At 32.1% G+C, this 17,360-nt stretch overlaps 1 protein-coding gene across 10 annotated transcripts in view; it reads left to right on the forward strand.

The window, feature by feature from the left end:
* LOC127709431 (rap guanine nucleotide exchange factor 6-like) overlaps window positions 1–12,323 on the forward strand; it is a 92,687-nt gene extending 80,364 nt beyond the window's left edge. For 7 of the 10 annotated variants that reach the window (XM_052214961.1, XM_052214957.1, XM_052214962.1 and 4 more), the window contains 3 exons: window positions 1,099–1,194; window positions 3,697–3,885; window positions 7,876–12,323. In XM_052214961.1, coding sequence (XP_052070921.1) covers window positions 1,099–1,194; window positions 3,697–3,885; window positions 7,876–7,910 — 320 coding nt within the window. In that variant the 3' untranslated portion in view covers window positions 7,911–12,323. The remainder of the gene's footprint in view (window positions 1–1,098; window positions 1,195–3,696; window positions 3,886–7,875) is intronic. The other 3 variants (XM_052214960.1, XM_052214959.1, XM_052214963.1) reach the window with 3 other exon arrangements.
* Window positions 12,324–17,360: the final 5,037 nt, after the last annotated feature.

A 17,360-nucleotide genomic window follows, 5' to 3' on the forward strand; every position in this document is an offset into this window, starting at 1 on the left:
CATTTCTACAAAATACAAGATGTAAAGTAAGGTGCACATAGGATCGACTTCTCACTGTGAATGGGTGAACATAGTACAATTCACACGAACTGTAGTGTAAATCCCATGTATGTATATTGACCCTTACTTGTAGTATTGTACCCGCTTCTGTTATTCTCTGATGCTGTATATATATATATATGCAGATTGATATTGCTTTGGTTCAGGGTTATTTTGCATCTATACTTTTTGCATTTGCAAACCTTGCCAAAATTTGCTAGTAGCTGCTTTTTCAGGCACTTGGCTATATTTTATTTCTATACTTTTGCAACTTGTTATTGAGCATAATAACGGTAATAAAAAAAAAAGATTTTGGTGGTCTTCACTTGAACATATTGGTAGGAATTTAGGGTTCAAATTTAACGATTTTAACAAAGCTATTAAGAGTAAAAAAATTTGGGGTAATTTAAATAAAACTTTTATCTGTGAAATGTAGAAATTGATCTTGGGATTTGAATTGAGAGGGGGTATACATTTGGGTCAGTTTGTTTCAGGAAATAACAAGCTGTCATCAGATATCAAATTTATCAGTACAAGACAGGAAGAGATGTGACACTTTTCAATCTTCTGATAATATCCTGATGTTTAGGGATACAGTTGAATTAAGACTTTAAAGCTCTGATATTAGTCTGATCGAAGAGAATTTCTAACCTTTCTTTGTAACAGTTACAAATGAAATTTTCATTGTAGACAATGATATATCATTCTGTTCATTCTGGAACAGCAATTATTCACAAGGAATTATTTAGTTTGGAAATAGCAAAAGTCATGACATAAAGTGAACCTGCATCTTATGAGAAAAAAATTATGTAATTATTAAATTTTACTTTATATTAATGATTTACAATATTTTTATATTTTGGCTCCAACTTTTTGGACTCTAGCATAACTGTTGAAGTTAACACCAGTGTTGTGCTCAAGGAAATCCTTTCATATGTTTTTTTACAGATTAAACTCTGGGTTATAGGTATTTCTTTATCCATGATATGAGTATAATTTGTTGTTTATCTCCTGTGTATGTGTATCTCTTGTATTGTACGACATTGTTGTATCTTCCAGCGACATCTCAATCTCAACAACAGTCTCCACCTGTAGCACAGCCACAGGTGCGGCCACCCCTGCCGCCATACCATGTGGTTATGCAAAACTCGCCAGGTGAGAAATCATTCTCATCCATTTACCCACCATTGTTTGTGATGGCATGTGTCAGTTCATATCATTATTAATTTGCTCGTAAGATGAAAAGTTTCAAGCTGACAACATTCTGAAGTTTCTTTAGTGTATTCAGTGATTAGTAGATTTAGTTATTATGTAAAAGATCCTTACTCACTGTCTTAAAATGAGCTTGGAGTAGATTCTAAATCAACGAATTGATTAAATGTAATGGTGGATGGCAATATTTGCTGTACATTAAATGTAATGGTGGATAGCAATATTTGCTGTACATTAGATGTAATGGATGATGGCAATATTTGCTGTACATTAGATATAATGGTGGATGGCAATATTTGCTGTACGTTTCAGATCAATCTACCCCGGAGTTGGTAACATGTATCTGTTATATTTTTTAAAGTTGATAATACCTTCAGGAGATCTTTAATCCTTCCTATGATTGTAAACGGTGTAGATTTCATTTTATTATTTGGATCTTTATTAATGGGGATACTCTTCTTGATCAATAATGAATTTAATATGAATCAATTTACAGTTAAACTAGTATATAAAGGTCATCCTCAGGATCAGAGAAAACTGACCTTACAAGAAAGGTGACCTTTGAACTGAGATTCAAAATACTACAGTATTACTACTGTAGGAAGAGAAGAAGGTTTCCTGCCAAAGCTGGTTTTTGCTAAACAGAGGAAGTATAGTAGATAGGATCTTGTTATAGTCAATAACAAGACACACCTTTAATCAATGCTGGTTGATCTAAAATCTACTCCAAACATTCAGAACAGAATATATCTGTCTAAATATTAGGTCACGTTTGTTGAAACAAGATTAATTACTTCTAGTAATAATGGTATATATTTTTGCTGAAACATTGCAATTTTCTTTGGGCTGTCTTTTACATTTTTTAATAGATTTTTTTGGGTTTCAAAGATTTAAAGCAGTCAATTTAAGGAATGCATTGCAGTTATAGGAAATATTTTAAAGAAAGATGAGTGACAACTTGAAGCTTTTCATTTTAGTGTGCTATAGCATGTAGCTGTTTTGGTTTTCATTTTGTTGGCATGGCATAACACACGCTGGTAATAACTCATAAACTCATTCATTTTCAATATGTAGGTTTTTTTCATTGTATAATTTAGCTTGAATATTATTATTGGTTTGCATAATTTTACATTAATTATTATTGAGTGAATATTTTGTGATTATTTTACAAATTTCAGGAAAAAAAGTCCTGGGGTTTAGAAAACGTCTTGACTGTTGTCATAGTAGAAAAAATATGAAATGTAGATTTTGAAATCACAAATATGAGAAAATTGTGGACATAAGTTTATCTCTCTTACTTTAAATATTTATACCATTTGATCAAATGAAGCGTAAATCCACAAATTTAAAAAAATTATTTCTAGAAAAGTTGTGAATATTTGACGTCTTGTTATTTATAACGTATTTATATTGAATTATGGGATGGGTAATTGCCAGCTGAATGGAATGGGGAAAATATTAGTGGAATGTATGCATTGCATGGTAATCCCAAATGCTAGTTTGTCACTACCTAATCAATATACTTTACTGTTGATCAGTTCAAATTACATTCTGAATTTTTTGTCACTTTTTAAGACTACTCAAGGGTATTTCTTTGGTAAAATTCAAATGACATCCACCTGGAAAAGCAGAAATTTTTGTCGAGGTTTTAATATGGTTTATTTTAACAATAAAAAGAAAACCCCAACAAAAAATAATAAATAAAGAAAATCTCTTCCTTAAACCAGGAAAATGTATCCCAATGATATCTATTATAGATCATTAAAGCCACAAAATTTGAACCCAAATAAATGTTTCTATAGTAAGTAAATATATTTGTCTTGAACAGTAAATCCTTGAAATGAAAATTCCAAATATTGAGACAAAAATTTAGAATGTAATTTGTCATGCATTGATTTCACTTTGTTTTATTTTGATATTTCATTTTATTTTTGCCTGTAGATGTATGAAATATTTTTCTTCTGTCTCTTTTCTGAATTCTATTGTTTTGCTATTTTGTTAAATAAAAAAAGGAAAGAAGAAGACTTGCATTCTTACCATTAAAGATCAAATTTTTATAATAAATATGAATTGTATATTTAGGTCATTCCCCATTTGATAATATTAATGCACTAATTTTACTGTTGTTAGATTAAAAAAAAATAAGATCTGAATAAGAAATTAGAAATTTGATAAAATTCTAAAATGCTAGTACAATGTTGCAGTTTTGGTGAAATTTGCAACATTATTCTTTTAAGACTTTTACATTTAGTATTTCCTTTGAAAGGATTTGTAGAAAAAAACATTTTAATTCAAAACAATGGAAATTAAATATCATTTGACTTATGAAAATGGTAAATGAATGGAATGGCCTAAATGTGCAAGACTTATACTAGATATTTGAATGTTGGGTGATTATTAACTTGCTATTATTAAGTCCTGTCCCTTTTTCTGCCTTCTCAACAGCATATAGCAACTATATACACCAAACGTACACTAATGTACGGCGACCTCCTTTGCCTGACTACCATTCTGCAACTCAAATGGCTCAGCTTGCCCGCAAGAAGCAATTGTACAAGAATGATCGGGCCCGATCGCATGATGGGGGCATGGGATACTACAACGGGTCAGCTAAATACAGCCGAGCACCAGAGGGTAGGTGTTATGTTGCTTATGTCATCAAGAAAAACAAGGAATAAGTCGTACGCAACTTTGAATACAGAAATTTAATGGGTATCACTTATTCAGTGAAAAGTTTCTTAATTATTAAACCAAAACAAAATACATACAGTTTTGAATTCTAAATTATTGTTGGTCATGTTTAGATTTTTATTATTAGGAGATTGAACAAACGGAAAGGAAACTGTAGGAAAATGCATTTGTAGATCTAAAGCATGACTTTATCCTGACCGTACTGCTGTGTATATACACTCATGTATAGAGCTAGAAATCCTGTATCATTGTATACTCATTGATATAAAAGTCAACAAACAGATTTGATATTCATCCATTATGTATCATCAGAAAAAAATGAGTAAAATGCTACCTAACTAAATGAATTGACCTTTATTAAGGTTCTTTTTATTAGATTCTGTCATGCATATGGCAAATATTTGAATGATCACTGTGGGCAGGGTGTGTGGGAAAATCTGGTACTTTGATAATAAATGAAAGTTTTTGGTTTTTGATAAGAATGTTTTGGATGGTATTTACAATGATCTGATTTCTAGTTAGAGAAACATGAATTGCCTTCTTTTACCAAGTTTTATTGGTCAGACAATTCTTGGGGGGTCGTCTCAAGGGGGGAACAAATGGGAGAAATTTATTAAATTTAGGAGAAATGGGGGGTAGATCAATTGCTAACATGTCTCTTAACAAATACTATCAGCAGTAGATCAGGATTTCAGTTAATACATTTTATCATCAGTTTGTTTTTTCCCTGTTTTAACCTTGATTATTTTATTAACTTTCCGTTTGCATAATTTTGTTTCTATTTGAGATGGTGACTGGGACGTTGGTTACATTAGTTAACAATAGAATACAGTTTGTTATTTTTCGAATGTTGATGCTATGCACACTGTTACAAAATTTTAGCAGTAGACCTACATGTTATAGATGAAAAATCTAATGGCATATTAAAAGTTCACAAAGCACTTGTTATTTTATACTGTAACATAGACATATAATACAAGAGATTGACAACTAGATCAAATCTCATGATATCACATGATTTCATTGAAAATGATTGAGTACAAATTAAAATCGTATTTTCGTAAAATCACAAAAAAAGTATGATTATTACCTGCAATATCAAGATATTATTTATATTTCCCTATTTATAATTTCATATTTGTGCTAAAGTATTTCCCGATTTTTAACATCATATTTGTACTATCAAAAAACAAAAAAGAAGTTTCAGCTATAGCTACACCAATCCTCTTTCTGTGACTACCTTGAATTTTCAATATCTTGATGTCAATTTTTTACTTGCATCATTTGTTTATGTATTATACATGCTGTGTATTATACACAATTGTGTGCTATACACTGCCAAATACAGTAATCTTTTAAAAAGGTATAATTTTCAAACTTTTTCAACCATATTTGGAAAAATTAAAAGAGAAGTAATAAGTCTGATTGAGAAAAAGAAGTTTGAAAAATAATGGGAGAGCAGTATGATATTTGAGTAGATTATATTGCCATTGAAAGGAGTTGTCAATCTGGTGTATTATATGTCTCTGCTGTTCTGAAGATTTTTTTTATACGCCCGTTTCCGGGACTTATTATGGTATACTGTGTCCATCTGTCTGTCCATTCGTCGTCAACATGTCGGACAATAACTCAAAAATACTTCATCCAATTTTCATGAAACTTTTGTGACTGTTTTATATCAATTAAAATAAGCACTAATTAGTTGTTTTTTTGTCGAGCCTGCGACTTTTGTCGCAGAAAGCTCGACATAGGGATAGCGATCCGGCGGCGGCGGCGGCGGCTACGGCGGAGGCGGCGGCGGCGGCGGCGTTAGCTAACTTCTTAAAAGCTTTATATTTTAGAAGGTGGAAGGTCTGGATGCTTCATACTTTGTATATGGATGCCTCATGTTACGAAGTTTCCGTCAGTCACATGTCCAATGTCCTTGACCTCATTTTCATGGTTCAGTGACTACTTGAAAAAAAAGTTCAGATTTTTTGTAATGTTAGATTCTCTCTTATTATAAGTAATAAGATAACTATATTTTGTATGTGCGTACCTTGCAAGGTCCTCATGCCCGTCAGACAGTTTTCACTTGACCTCGACCTCATTTCATGGATCAGTGAACAAGGTTAAGTTTTGGTGGTCAAGTCCATATCTCAGATACTATAAGCAATAGGTCTAGTATATTCGGTGTATGGAAGGACTGTAAGGTGTACATGTCCAACTGGCAGGTATCATCTGACCTTGACCTCATTTTCATGGTTCAGTGGTTATAGTTAAGTTTTTGTGTTTTGGTCTGTTTTTCTTATACTGTATGCCATAGGTCTACTATATTTGGTGTATGGAATGATTGTAAGGTGTACATGTCTAGCGGGCAGGTGTCATCTGACCTTGACCTTATTTTCATGGTTCAGTGGTCAAAGTTAAGTTTTTGAGTTTTGGTCTTTTTTTCTAATACTATGTGCAATAGTTCAACTATATTTGGTATGTGCGTACCTTGCAAGGTCCTCATGCCCGTCAGATAGTTTTCACTTGACCTCGACCTCATTTCATGGATCAATGAACAAGGTTAAGTTTTGGTGGTCAAGTCCATATCTCAGATACTATAAGCAATAGGTCTAGTATATTTGGTGTATGGAAGGACTGTAAGGTGTACATGTCCAACTGGCAGGTGTCATCTGACCTTGACCTCATTTTCATGGTTCAGTGGTTATAGTTAAGTTTTTGTGTTTTGGTCTGTTTTTCTTATACTATATGCAATAGTTCAACTATATTTGGTGTATGGAAATATTTTATGATCTATTTGGCAGTCACGCAGGTTTTATTTGACCTTGACCTCATTTTCAAGGTTCATTGCTCAGTGTTAAGTTTTTGTGTTTTGGTCTGTTTTTCTTAAACTATAAGCAATAGGTCAACTCTATTTGTTGTATGGAAGAATTGTTAGCTGTACATGCCTGCCTAGCATGGTTCATCTGACCTTGACCTCATTTTCATGGTTCATTGGTCAATGTTTAGTTTACTTGGTTAATGTTAAGTTTATGTGACAGTTGTAATAAAGCTTTATATTTAGGACTATCAACATAATATCGATGATTAGTAAAGAAGGCGAGACATTTCAGCGTGTGCACTCTTGTTTTTTATAAATTTCTGATATGACACTGAGGAGTTATGCAACTTTATTCGTTGAAAAAGCTCTATACTTGAATTATTAAATGTTGTTATTGTTTGTAAAGAAAATAAAGTTAGGTAAAGTGAAAATAATTAAATATAATCGCTTGAAATTCTTTTTTTCATACCAGTAATCAATCAGTCATAATTTAATGGTAAATTCAAAATTCAAAAAAAATTACTCTGGGATTCTTGGAGAGTGAATCATGTAGGATTGTCCTATTTGCTATAAAATATGCATTCACATTCAGGAACTTGAATAAAAGGAAATGTAGGGTATATGTCAAGGAGACAACAACCCATTGACACAAAAAAGCAAAATTATCTAGGGGTCAATATACACATTTTGTGACACATATCCAACCACTTTCAACCAGACAGTCATCTTTGTTGAACTAAGCATTGATCTTTATTCTTAAACACTTCATTTCAATAAATTTCTGCTTTTGATCTGGTCAGGGAATGAACACAGGACTCATTTCACTAGAGATAGGCGAACATGAAAAAGAACCACCAAGGTTAAACTTAAAAAAGGTTTTCTAATGACCATCTCTTAAAATATAAAAAAGAATAAAACCTGAAAAAATAAATGACAAAGAAAAAGATAAAAATGCACACATTTCAGTCAAAATATTGGGAGCCAATTTGTAGAAGATTACTGCAGTGAACCACAGTCAATGTACAACAAGTGTTTTAAAATTTACAAAACAGTCCTTGTGGGTAAAACATCATATTGAGGAGGAAAAAGATAAAAGAGATAAATATTATTCCTTATTTTTACAGATCATGATGAAGAAGAACAAGTATCAGCTGTATGAACATTTAATGGTGCAATTCCTCATTTAAATCTGTGATAGTCCTGCTTGGTTCCTTGCCATCAAGGGGACACAACTATGAGATGTCAGCTTGATTGATCATAATCAAGGGGAGGCAACTCTAAAAAGATGTTATTCAAGTATTATTATGTGTGAATCTCAAGGAAAATAAACAAATCTCAATTGAGAGTTAAATGAATGTGACAATAATTATTATTAGATGAATAACAGTTATGTGGAGATTAGAGTATAATATATTTTATCTTAGAAAATGGGAGATAGAGTTTTAGAATGATTGTGCTGTTAACCATTGAACCATAGTGCTACTATTGACAACACTTAAGTGCCATGATTTGTTTCATGTGACATTGAGATTTTATTAGTTATTCTTTCAATTATTTGTTAGAATGATCCCTCTCAGTGAGAAACACCATTCTCACTTTTGTTTGCAAGATCATGTTTTATATGAGCTTCCAATTAGTTATTTTATGCCAAAGACACAAAACCCTCGTATTTATGTTCACAGTGTTGTTTTCTCAACACATGGAGATCCTTGTGTTTGTTAGCTGTTTAGTAGTGTTTAGAGTGCGTGTAAGACATATGAGTGTGTTTAAGACATGTAAGTGAGTGCAAGACATTTGAGTGTGTGAAAGACATATGAGTGTGTGTAAGACTGTTATTTAGTAGAGATAAAAAGTAGTATTTCTGAACTTCTTAATTGTAAAGAAAGAGCTTTATAATGGGAAAAATTGTTGATTTGTAAAATTATGGGAAAAGGAGCAATATTTATGTCATCTGTACCATGCTATGTTGAATTTATATAAAAATATCAGGATGTTAGTACAGAATTTATTATACAATTCATATATTTGGGATTTTATGATTTCATCGGCAAATGTTAGAAGTAACATACAATCTAAAATATATTTGGGGTAAACTTTTTACATTGGATGCTGCCTTGTATTTCCATTCATTCAGTAGACCATGAATTTAACATTATGACAAAGACATCAGTGAACTTTACTGTATGCATCCAAATGTCAACTTAACATGGTTAAATATTTAATATATTCTATATTCTGAAATCCAAATACAGTATTTGATGTCTTATACTTTTGTATTATTAGTTAGGCATTTTCACTTTTTATAAGGCAGTTTATGTCAAAGTATGCCACTTTTTAAACATACATTTCATCTCTGAAACATGTGTTGGAGGGGAAGACTTTCTGGATAGGATTGCCACTGGATGTTAAGCAACCAACAATCAATCAATCCTTGATAGGAACTCTGTTTAACATTTAGTACAAATTAAATCTTCTATTAATGGTTGGACTAAATGTTTGTCTCTTAGCCTGTAGTTTTATGATCACTTCTTATTTAATTACACAATACACTAATCAGACAACACAGAACTGTAATCCAGAACAGATTTTTTTATTTTTTTTGTTTTTTATTTGGAAGAATGTGTTTTGTGATGATTTGAATGAATGTTACAATCAAGTTAAAAGACTATTTAACAGAATGTGTAATTGGTAGGCAGCAGAAGTAAAATGTATGTACCTTATGTGTAAATACTGTGTTCTCCCCAGGCAGTGAATGTGCTGCAGATCCAGGGCTACTGCATTTAACCAGTGTTATCTTATTAGACTCTAAACAAACTAATTTTCGAGAGTGGAAAAATGAGGCGAATATCGATCGTCGCAAATATTAGTATTCCCTCATATATTTATAGCAGGATAATGTGAAAATTGAGAAAATAGATTGTTGGGTAGTTGAATAGAAAGGACTAAATGCGAAGTTCAATATCAGTGAAGGAATCATTATTTTTTCAGTTTTGCGTTTCCTGCACTTACCTGTTTGCTTTCTGTTCTCTTATCTACTGGTTCTAGTTGTGGAATGTGTACAGGGGGGACCAATTCAATAAAAAGATAATGAAATAACCTCCTTGCCAGAAAGATTCAAATTTATTTTAAGTTTCTTACTTGATAGAATTTTTAAAAAATGCAGAAACTTTGGACTTTTATTGGTTTGTGAGTGAATTGTTTACACATCAATAACCTCTACAAAAAATGATCCTATAATACTATATTAAATGAAACTTCAGCTGATACAAACTTCTATTATTTCATCAGGAATTTGTAATTATTTTTTTTAATATATTTAAAATAAACAATATCTCATCAAAGACATAAGATAATGTTAGGACATAAAAGTTAAATCAGTCGAATATTGCATGCTTATTACAGCACTAAAAAAGATCCTGGGGAGAACACTGAATTATATATATATATATATGCAGACAAAAAGTTTGTATGCCATTAACCCCTCAGATATATTAACTTAATACTATATGAAGAACTAACCCCTATATATATAGATATTAAGTATTGATGTTATTATAAAACAATTTTTTTTACTTTGACCCTTCGAGTGAAACAAATACAGAGAAAAAATGGTCATACATGTTAAGAATTTGTTCCAAAAATATAGGTTGAAAAAAAGATATACAAATTTTGCAACATTCCCAAATAAACTTAATGTCAAATTTATGTATAATTCACAGATATACTCATTTAAGGTAGCACAATACAAAGATTTTTTTACTTCCAATCTCCAACCTTTAAAATGATGTTACTTTCTTATGACTGCATACAAATTAATAAAAAAGGTATATATAGATAGATAAAAGATTAGTCTTTTAAATGAATGCAATATTTTTGTTATGCAATCATTATGTAATCCATCATTATGCAATTAATGGCAAAATCTTGGTCAGTTCACTTGAATGAATTTAGCTCTGACATCTCTATAACTACACAAGAAATTTTAACGTTATCTTAATCAACACAGCAGGAGCTACAAAAGGGTGTCTCAAATTATCGCTATCATATTCCATTCTCTCATAAATCTGTAATTAGTGTAAACATCCTTACCACATAAAAGTAGAGATTATTTGATTAGGTGTAAAATTTGATCTATACATTCTATCCAAAATCTGAGACACCCTTTTGTAGATAATGGCTCTAGGAACAACATATTATAAAATCAACCCTCTCGGGGTATCCATGAAGAAGCTAATTTCAATTGAAAGTGGAAATTTCTTGTAAAATTTTGTAGACACAGTTAAAATTATAATTAATTACATAATTGTTGTATAATACTAACATTGCATTAATTTGAAAGAGTAATCTGTTAGCTATCTATAAATACCACTTTTATAAATTTTCAAGCATTATAAAGAAAGTTACAGCATTTTAAAACTGGGGAGTTGGAGGTATAAAATCTTTGTATTGTGCTACCTTAACAGTTCAGCCAAAGTTAAAGCAAACTATTTTTATAATAATTCTCTGATCATTGAATTTTTGTCTGTTAGTAAAGATATGATAGAATTATGGTAACTATGATTTTTTACCAGTTGTAAAAAGGATGATACTTGAAAATCTACAGTATGATAAATAAGAGGGGTGGGGGATAATGTATGGGATAGGTGCAGTAACATGATATGTATGTGACACATGTCAAAATGCCTCATTTAATCATTGTTTGCATCTCATTTTTTGTAACAAACATTGAATTTTTTTTTTTTTTTTACATATTGATTTTGCAGTTTATAGTTTATAGTTGAAGATTAAAATTATTGGTGATTTTTTTTTTTGGATGGGGGATGATGCTGTTAGTCTGTAAGGGAATGAATGATGTTATTTTAGAAAATAAAGGTTAATTCATTTTACAGAATGAAAAGGTCTTAATTATTTCAGGTTTTGCAACGTATAAGATTTTACAGTTTATACTTACGTTAAGACTTAACATACATCATGTTATATTTTGAAATACAATACCAATGGAATAAATTCAGCAAATGAAGGCTTCATGTCAAACGTTGTAATGTACAGGGTTGTTTTGGATTTTTTTTGAAACAGGTATTGAATATTTAGGAAAATTAGAAATATGTAAGTAACTGTATTGCCAAAAAGATTTTTTTTTTCTTGTTTTTACATGGGTTTCCAAAGTTAGGTCATTATTTGTTAAGTTGCCATGGTTAAAAACTTGATGCTGTTCATTACATGTAATGTTGGCATGGTAACAAGCCTGATGCTGAAGGGATTACATATAAAGTTTACATGGTTACAACCCTGATGTTGTTCATAAACATTTTAAGTTGCTATGGTTAAAAGCCTGATGCTGTTATTACATATTTAGCTGACATGGTTACAAGCCTGATTTCCATTACTTGTAAAGTTCCAATGGTTAAAAGCCTAATGGTGTTCATTACAAATTTAGTTGAAATGGTTACAAGTCTAATTTTCATTACATTGTCTAGTCATTAAATGCTCATTAATTATGGCACATCATTGTTTATTTTTGTGTAAATATTGTTGAAAATGATAATATGTCAATAAATTATAAAACACTTAACTAATACCATTAATTTTATTATTGCTTTGCAGTTTCTGTGTAATATAAATTTGATCTTTTAATAATGTGAGATGGTTGACTTCAAATGTTAAATACAGAGTTTTGCTCACCATGCCTACAGCATTGATCAGCAGGTCCAGATCTATCTATCAAATTTTAAGAAAAATATGACAACCTTTTTTGGAGTAATTGAATATCGATTTTCCTGTTGAAGACAGTACTTAATTATGGTATATCAATGTTTGTTTGTTCGCCCATCCTTCCGTCAACACTTTCTTGGTATGATAACTTAAATTTGCTTTGTTGTTCTAGAGTTAATGGACTTGAACCATTCAAATTAAGGCAATTTTTCACATGTTGCGCACTTACTCCAGTATGCCTGGATTGATTTCCTCAAAACCTTACATTAGTGTTGGGATTGATAAAAGAAAGCTCCTTTTCATTTTTTTTTTTATTTTCTGTTCTTCTGTTCCAGAGTTGCTGGGCTGTAACCCCTTTCCCCCAATCCCGCCGGTAGTCATGAATGTAACAGCCATTCTTTTATAGCCCACATGACCCTCCATATTTTTAACCGGATTTTCGAAGGAAATATCGGTTATTGATTTGGGGATGTACGGCGGGCGGGCGGGCAGGCAGACAGGCCAAACTGTCTCTTCAATAACATGAAAAGGTCTAGTTCAATTTTCACTATTTTAGTATTTATCCTTTTTGAGTTATCGCCATTTTTTATATCCAAAAGTGGTATTTTTAAATATTTTTCTCTTGTTATCATATTATGACTATGCGTAGTAAATGTCTTATCTCAAAATTAAAATTGGAGTGACAGATTTATTTGAAAATTTTCTATTTCCTAAGTGGTGATGATTATAAGCTATATTATTAGACATTTTGAAGTTAATTACATTATTAATTATTATATATGTAATGTTAGAGTACTATGTTAAACCATAGTTCTGTTCAAAAGAATAACCCTTCAGATTTGCAAGTATGATTTTCATTATTTATTAGATCTGGGAAATATCTTAGCATATGATAATCATTGGAGTGACAGATTTATTTGAAAATTTTCTGTTTCCTGATAAGATCTGTAGGAATGTATATATAAAGTTTGAAATTTACTAGAAGGACTGTATAAATGAAGTTTGAAATTTACTGTTCATTATTAGACATTTTGTAGATAATTAAGTCTCCCTAAACCATATATATTCTTACCCCCACCCCCTTCAATTTGAGAATGTACTTTTATCTTGTAAATGGTCGAGATCCCCACCCCTAAACCATATATATTCTTGCATGGGACAATAAAACAAATCAAATGAAATAAAAGGCGAGTCCCTCTGGGTCACCCCCACCCCCTTCTGTTGGAGAACTTGTAAACGGTCGAGATCCCCACCCCTAAACCATATATATTCTTGTATGGGACAATAAAACAAATCAAATGAAATATAGGGGAAGTCCAGAGGGGTCATCCCCACCCCCCTTCTTTTTGAAAACTTGTAAACGGTCAAGATCCCCATCCCGAAACCATATATATTCTTGTATGGGACAATAAAACAAATCAAATGAAATATAGGGGAAGTCCATGGGGGTAACCCCCACCCCCTTCTTTTTGAAAACTTGTAAACGGTCAAGATCCCCACCAAGAAACCATATATATTCTCCTATGGGACAATAAAACAAATCAAATGAAATTTAGGGGAAGTCCCCTGGGGTAACCCCCACCCCCTTCTTTTTGAAAACTTGTAAACGTTCAAGATCCCCACCCCGAAAACCATATATAATCTTGTATAGGACAATAAAACAAATCAAATGAAATTTAGGGGAAGTCCCCTGGAGTAACCCCCACCCCCTTCTTTTTGAAAACTTGTAAACGGTCAAGATCCCCACCCCGAAACCATATATAATCTTGTATGGGACAATAAAACAAATCAAATGAAATAAAAGGTGAGTCCCCTGGGGTCACCCCCACCCCCTCCTGTTTAAGAACTTGTAAACGGTCGCGATCCCCACCCCTAAACCATATAGATATTGAAAGATGTGGTATGAGTACCAATGAGACAACTCTCCATCCAAGTTACAATTTATAAAAGTAAACCATTATAGGTTAAGGTACGGCCTTCAACACGGAGCATTGGCTCACACCGAACAGCAAGCTATAAAGGGCCCCAAAAAATTACTAGTGTGAAACCATTCAAACGGAAAAACCAACGGTCTAATCTATATAAAAACGAGAAACGAGAAACACGTATGAACTACATACAGATTCCTGACTTAGGACAGGTGCAAACATTTGCAGCGGGATTAAACGTTTTAATGGTACCAAACCTTCTCCCTTTTCTGAAACAATAGTATAACATCACAACATAGAAAAACACACTATAAAATATCAATTGGAAGGCTTAACTCAATCAAAAAACGTAAATTAACACACAATGAACGAATAAATTTGACCTGTGACACCTGAATGCAAATACACAGTTAATAAAAAATTACAAGGGATAAATAATTAAAGTCAAAAGTAAATAAACAGGTTTAAACAAAGTTAAAGTATGATATATTCTTGTATGGGACAAAAAAACAAATCATATGAAATAAAGGGCGAGTCCACTGTCGATCACGCACACACACACCCCCCCCTTTTGAGAACTTGTAAACGGTCCAGATCTCCACCCCTAAATAACCATATATATTCCTGTTTGTCATTTCAAGAAGATTTGAATGACATACAGGGTCAGTCCATAGGCATCACTTATGCATATCACAAACCAATTTGTACTGGACTTTGCCCAATGTCAGGCGACCATGGGAATGACGAATTATTGGAGCTTTGTTTGGGAGACTTCGTAACAGCATCCTGTTACAATTATTTCTTGTTACTGATAAGTTTTATAGATTTTGAAAAGACATTGTATTAATGATAAATAAGATTTTGGATTTTTTTCTTCTTTTCTTTGGTAAATTGTTTGAAGAATTTTGTGGCAAGTTTGTTTGTTATTCTGTAAAAAGTAATTTTCTGAATGCTATATATTTTTTTTTTTTTTATGAAGTGAACTCCTTTAAAAACTAAGCTTATATTGTTTATTAATAAACATATATTTAGATTTCTGATTTTGGGCCCAGTTTTCAAGTTGGTCCAAATCGGTGTCCAAAATTAAACTGTGTTTGATTTCAACATAAATTGAATAAATATAGGGTTCTTTGAAATGCTTAATCTAAACCTGTATTTCTTTTCATTATTAATAAGATAATACCACATTGAGGTCCAAAGGGTCCTAAATTAAACTTTTGTTTAATTTCATCAAAAATTGAATTCTTTGGTTCTTTGATATACTGATTCTAACAATGTTTGAGTGTTAAATCATATATAATTTTAGAGAACTTAGTCATCACTGGTTGTTGTTATTATATTATTGATTATGTTTTGAAAAATTGCATCATATCTTATTTTAGAAAAATTTTATCCAGTTTGAGTTATTATCCTTTGCACAGAAAATATTATGGATACAATTAACCTGTGTTTCATTTCAACATAAATTAAATATATATAGGGTTCTTTCAAATGCTGAATCTAAACCTGTATTTAAATATTAGATTTTTTTTGGGCCCAGTTTTCAAGTTGGTCCAAATCAGGGTCCAAAATTAAACTTTGTTTGATTCAACAAAAATTGAATTTATGGGGTTCGTTGAAATGCTGAATCTAACCATGTATTGAGAGATTTTGGATTTTGGGCTCCTTTATCAAATTGGTCCACATTGAGGTCCAAAGGGTCCTAAATAAAACTTTAGTCTGATTTCATCAAAAATTGAATTCTTGGGTTTCTTTGATATGCTGATTCTAATATGTACTTGGATTTTGGATATTGGACCATAATAGGTAAATGTCCAATTTCAAATATTTCAGTTCTTTGACCACATTCATTTTGTGTCACAAACCTATGCTGTGTCAAATATTCAATCACAATCCAAATTCAGAGCTGTTTTAAGCTTAAATGTAGTGTCCATACTTGCTCAATTGTTCAGGGTTCGACCTCTGCAGGAAAATCCGGTTTGCTGTCACTCTGACAGCCTCTTGTTTAAGAAGTGCCCCAGCTGAACTGTGTTGACTGCAGGGAGTTCAATCTTGCAATGCATGATCTATTAACTCTTTCCAGATGTGTTATAAATATATGACAACCCTTAGTGCCCTTCTTGATGTTAAAAATTTGAATACTTTTCCTCTTGTTTAAGAAGTGCCCCAGCTGAACTGTGTTGACTGCAGGGAGTTCAATCTTGCAATGCATGATCTATTAACTCTTTCCAGATGTGTTGTTATAAATGCCACTTCTTTAATGGTAGAGACATCAGGTATTAAATATTATCCTAAATGCATGCATATGTAGTTCAGGAACATGATGAGATATTATATTCTTGTGTGTAAAAACTAGGTCACTGTTTTGTCTGAAATCTGTAAAAACGGACATTTTGGCAGACCTGCTGTGTCATTAATGATTCCCCAACACTGCTTTACTTTGTTCTGAAGTTGACCGTAATATATCGCGGCGTTTGATATGCAAAAAAGCTTGATGAGCTTGATGCTGCTTGATATTGTGATAAGGTTGATTAATCCAGAACTAATCATTTCGGATAGCGTGTTCTTTTTTGCAACGGAAACGAAAGCAGCAGTTTAAAAAGATTTCATAGTTTGGGAAATTATTAGGGCCCCACCGAATGGTGGGTTGCCCTATAGTGATCAGTCTGTCCGTCCGTCCGTAACAAATTGTGTCCGCTCTATATCAAGAGAACCGTTATGATTTCAAAGTTTATACTTGACATGTATATTAACCAACACCAGAGGGTGTGTCATAATGTATGTACAACTTCCTAGGTCAAAGGTCAAGGTCAAAAACTTTGGTTTAAGATGACAACCCCATGTCCTATGGTAAAGAAACAAATTTTTTACCACATGTTATTCACAGCGGGGCCCACAGAGATGGCTCCCATCTCAATGATGTCTAGTTTGAGTAGTGAACGTCCGAAATTGTTAAACACGTTTCTCAT

This window comes from Mytilus californianus, unplaced genomic scaffold (assembly GCF_021869535.1).
Source record: "Mytilus californianus isolate M0D057914Y unplaced genomic scaffold, xbMytCali1.0.p SCAF_7, whole genome shotgun sequence".
Taxonomy (NCBI): Eukaryota; Metazoa; Mollusca; class Bivalvia; order Mytilida; family Mytilidae; genus Mytilus; species Mytilus californianus.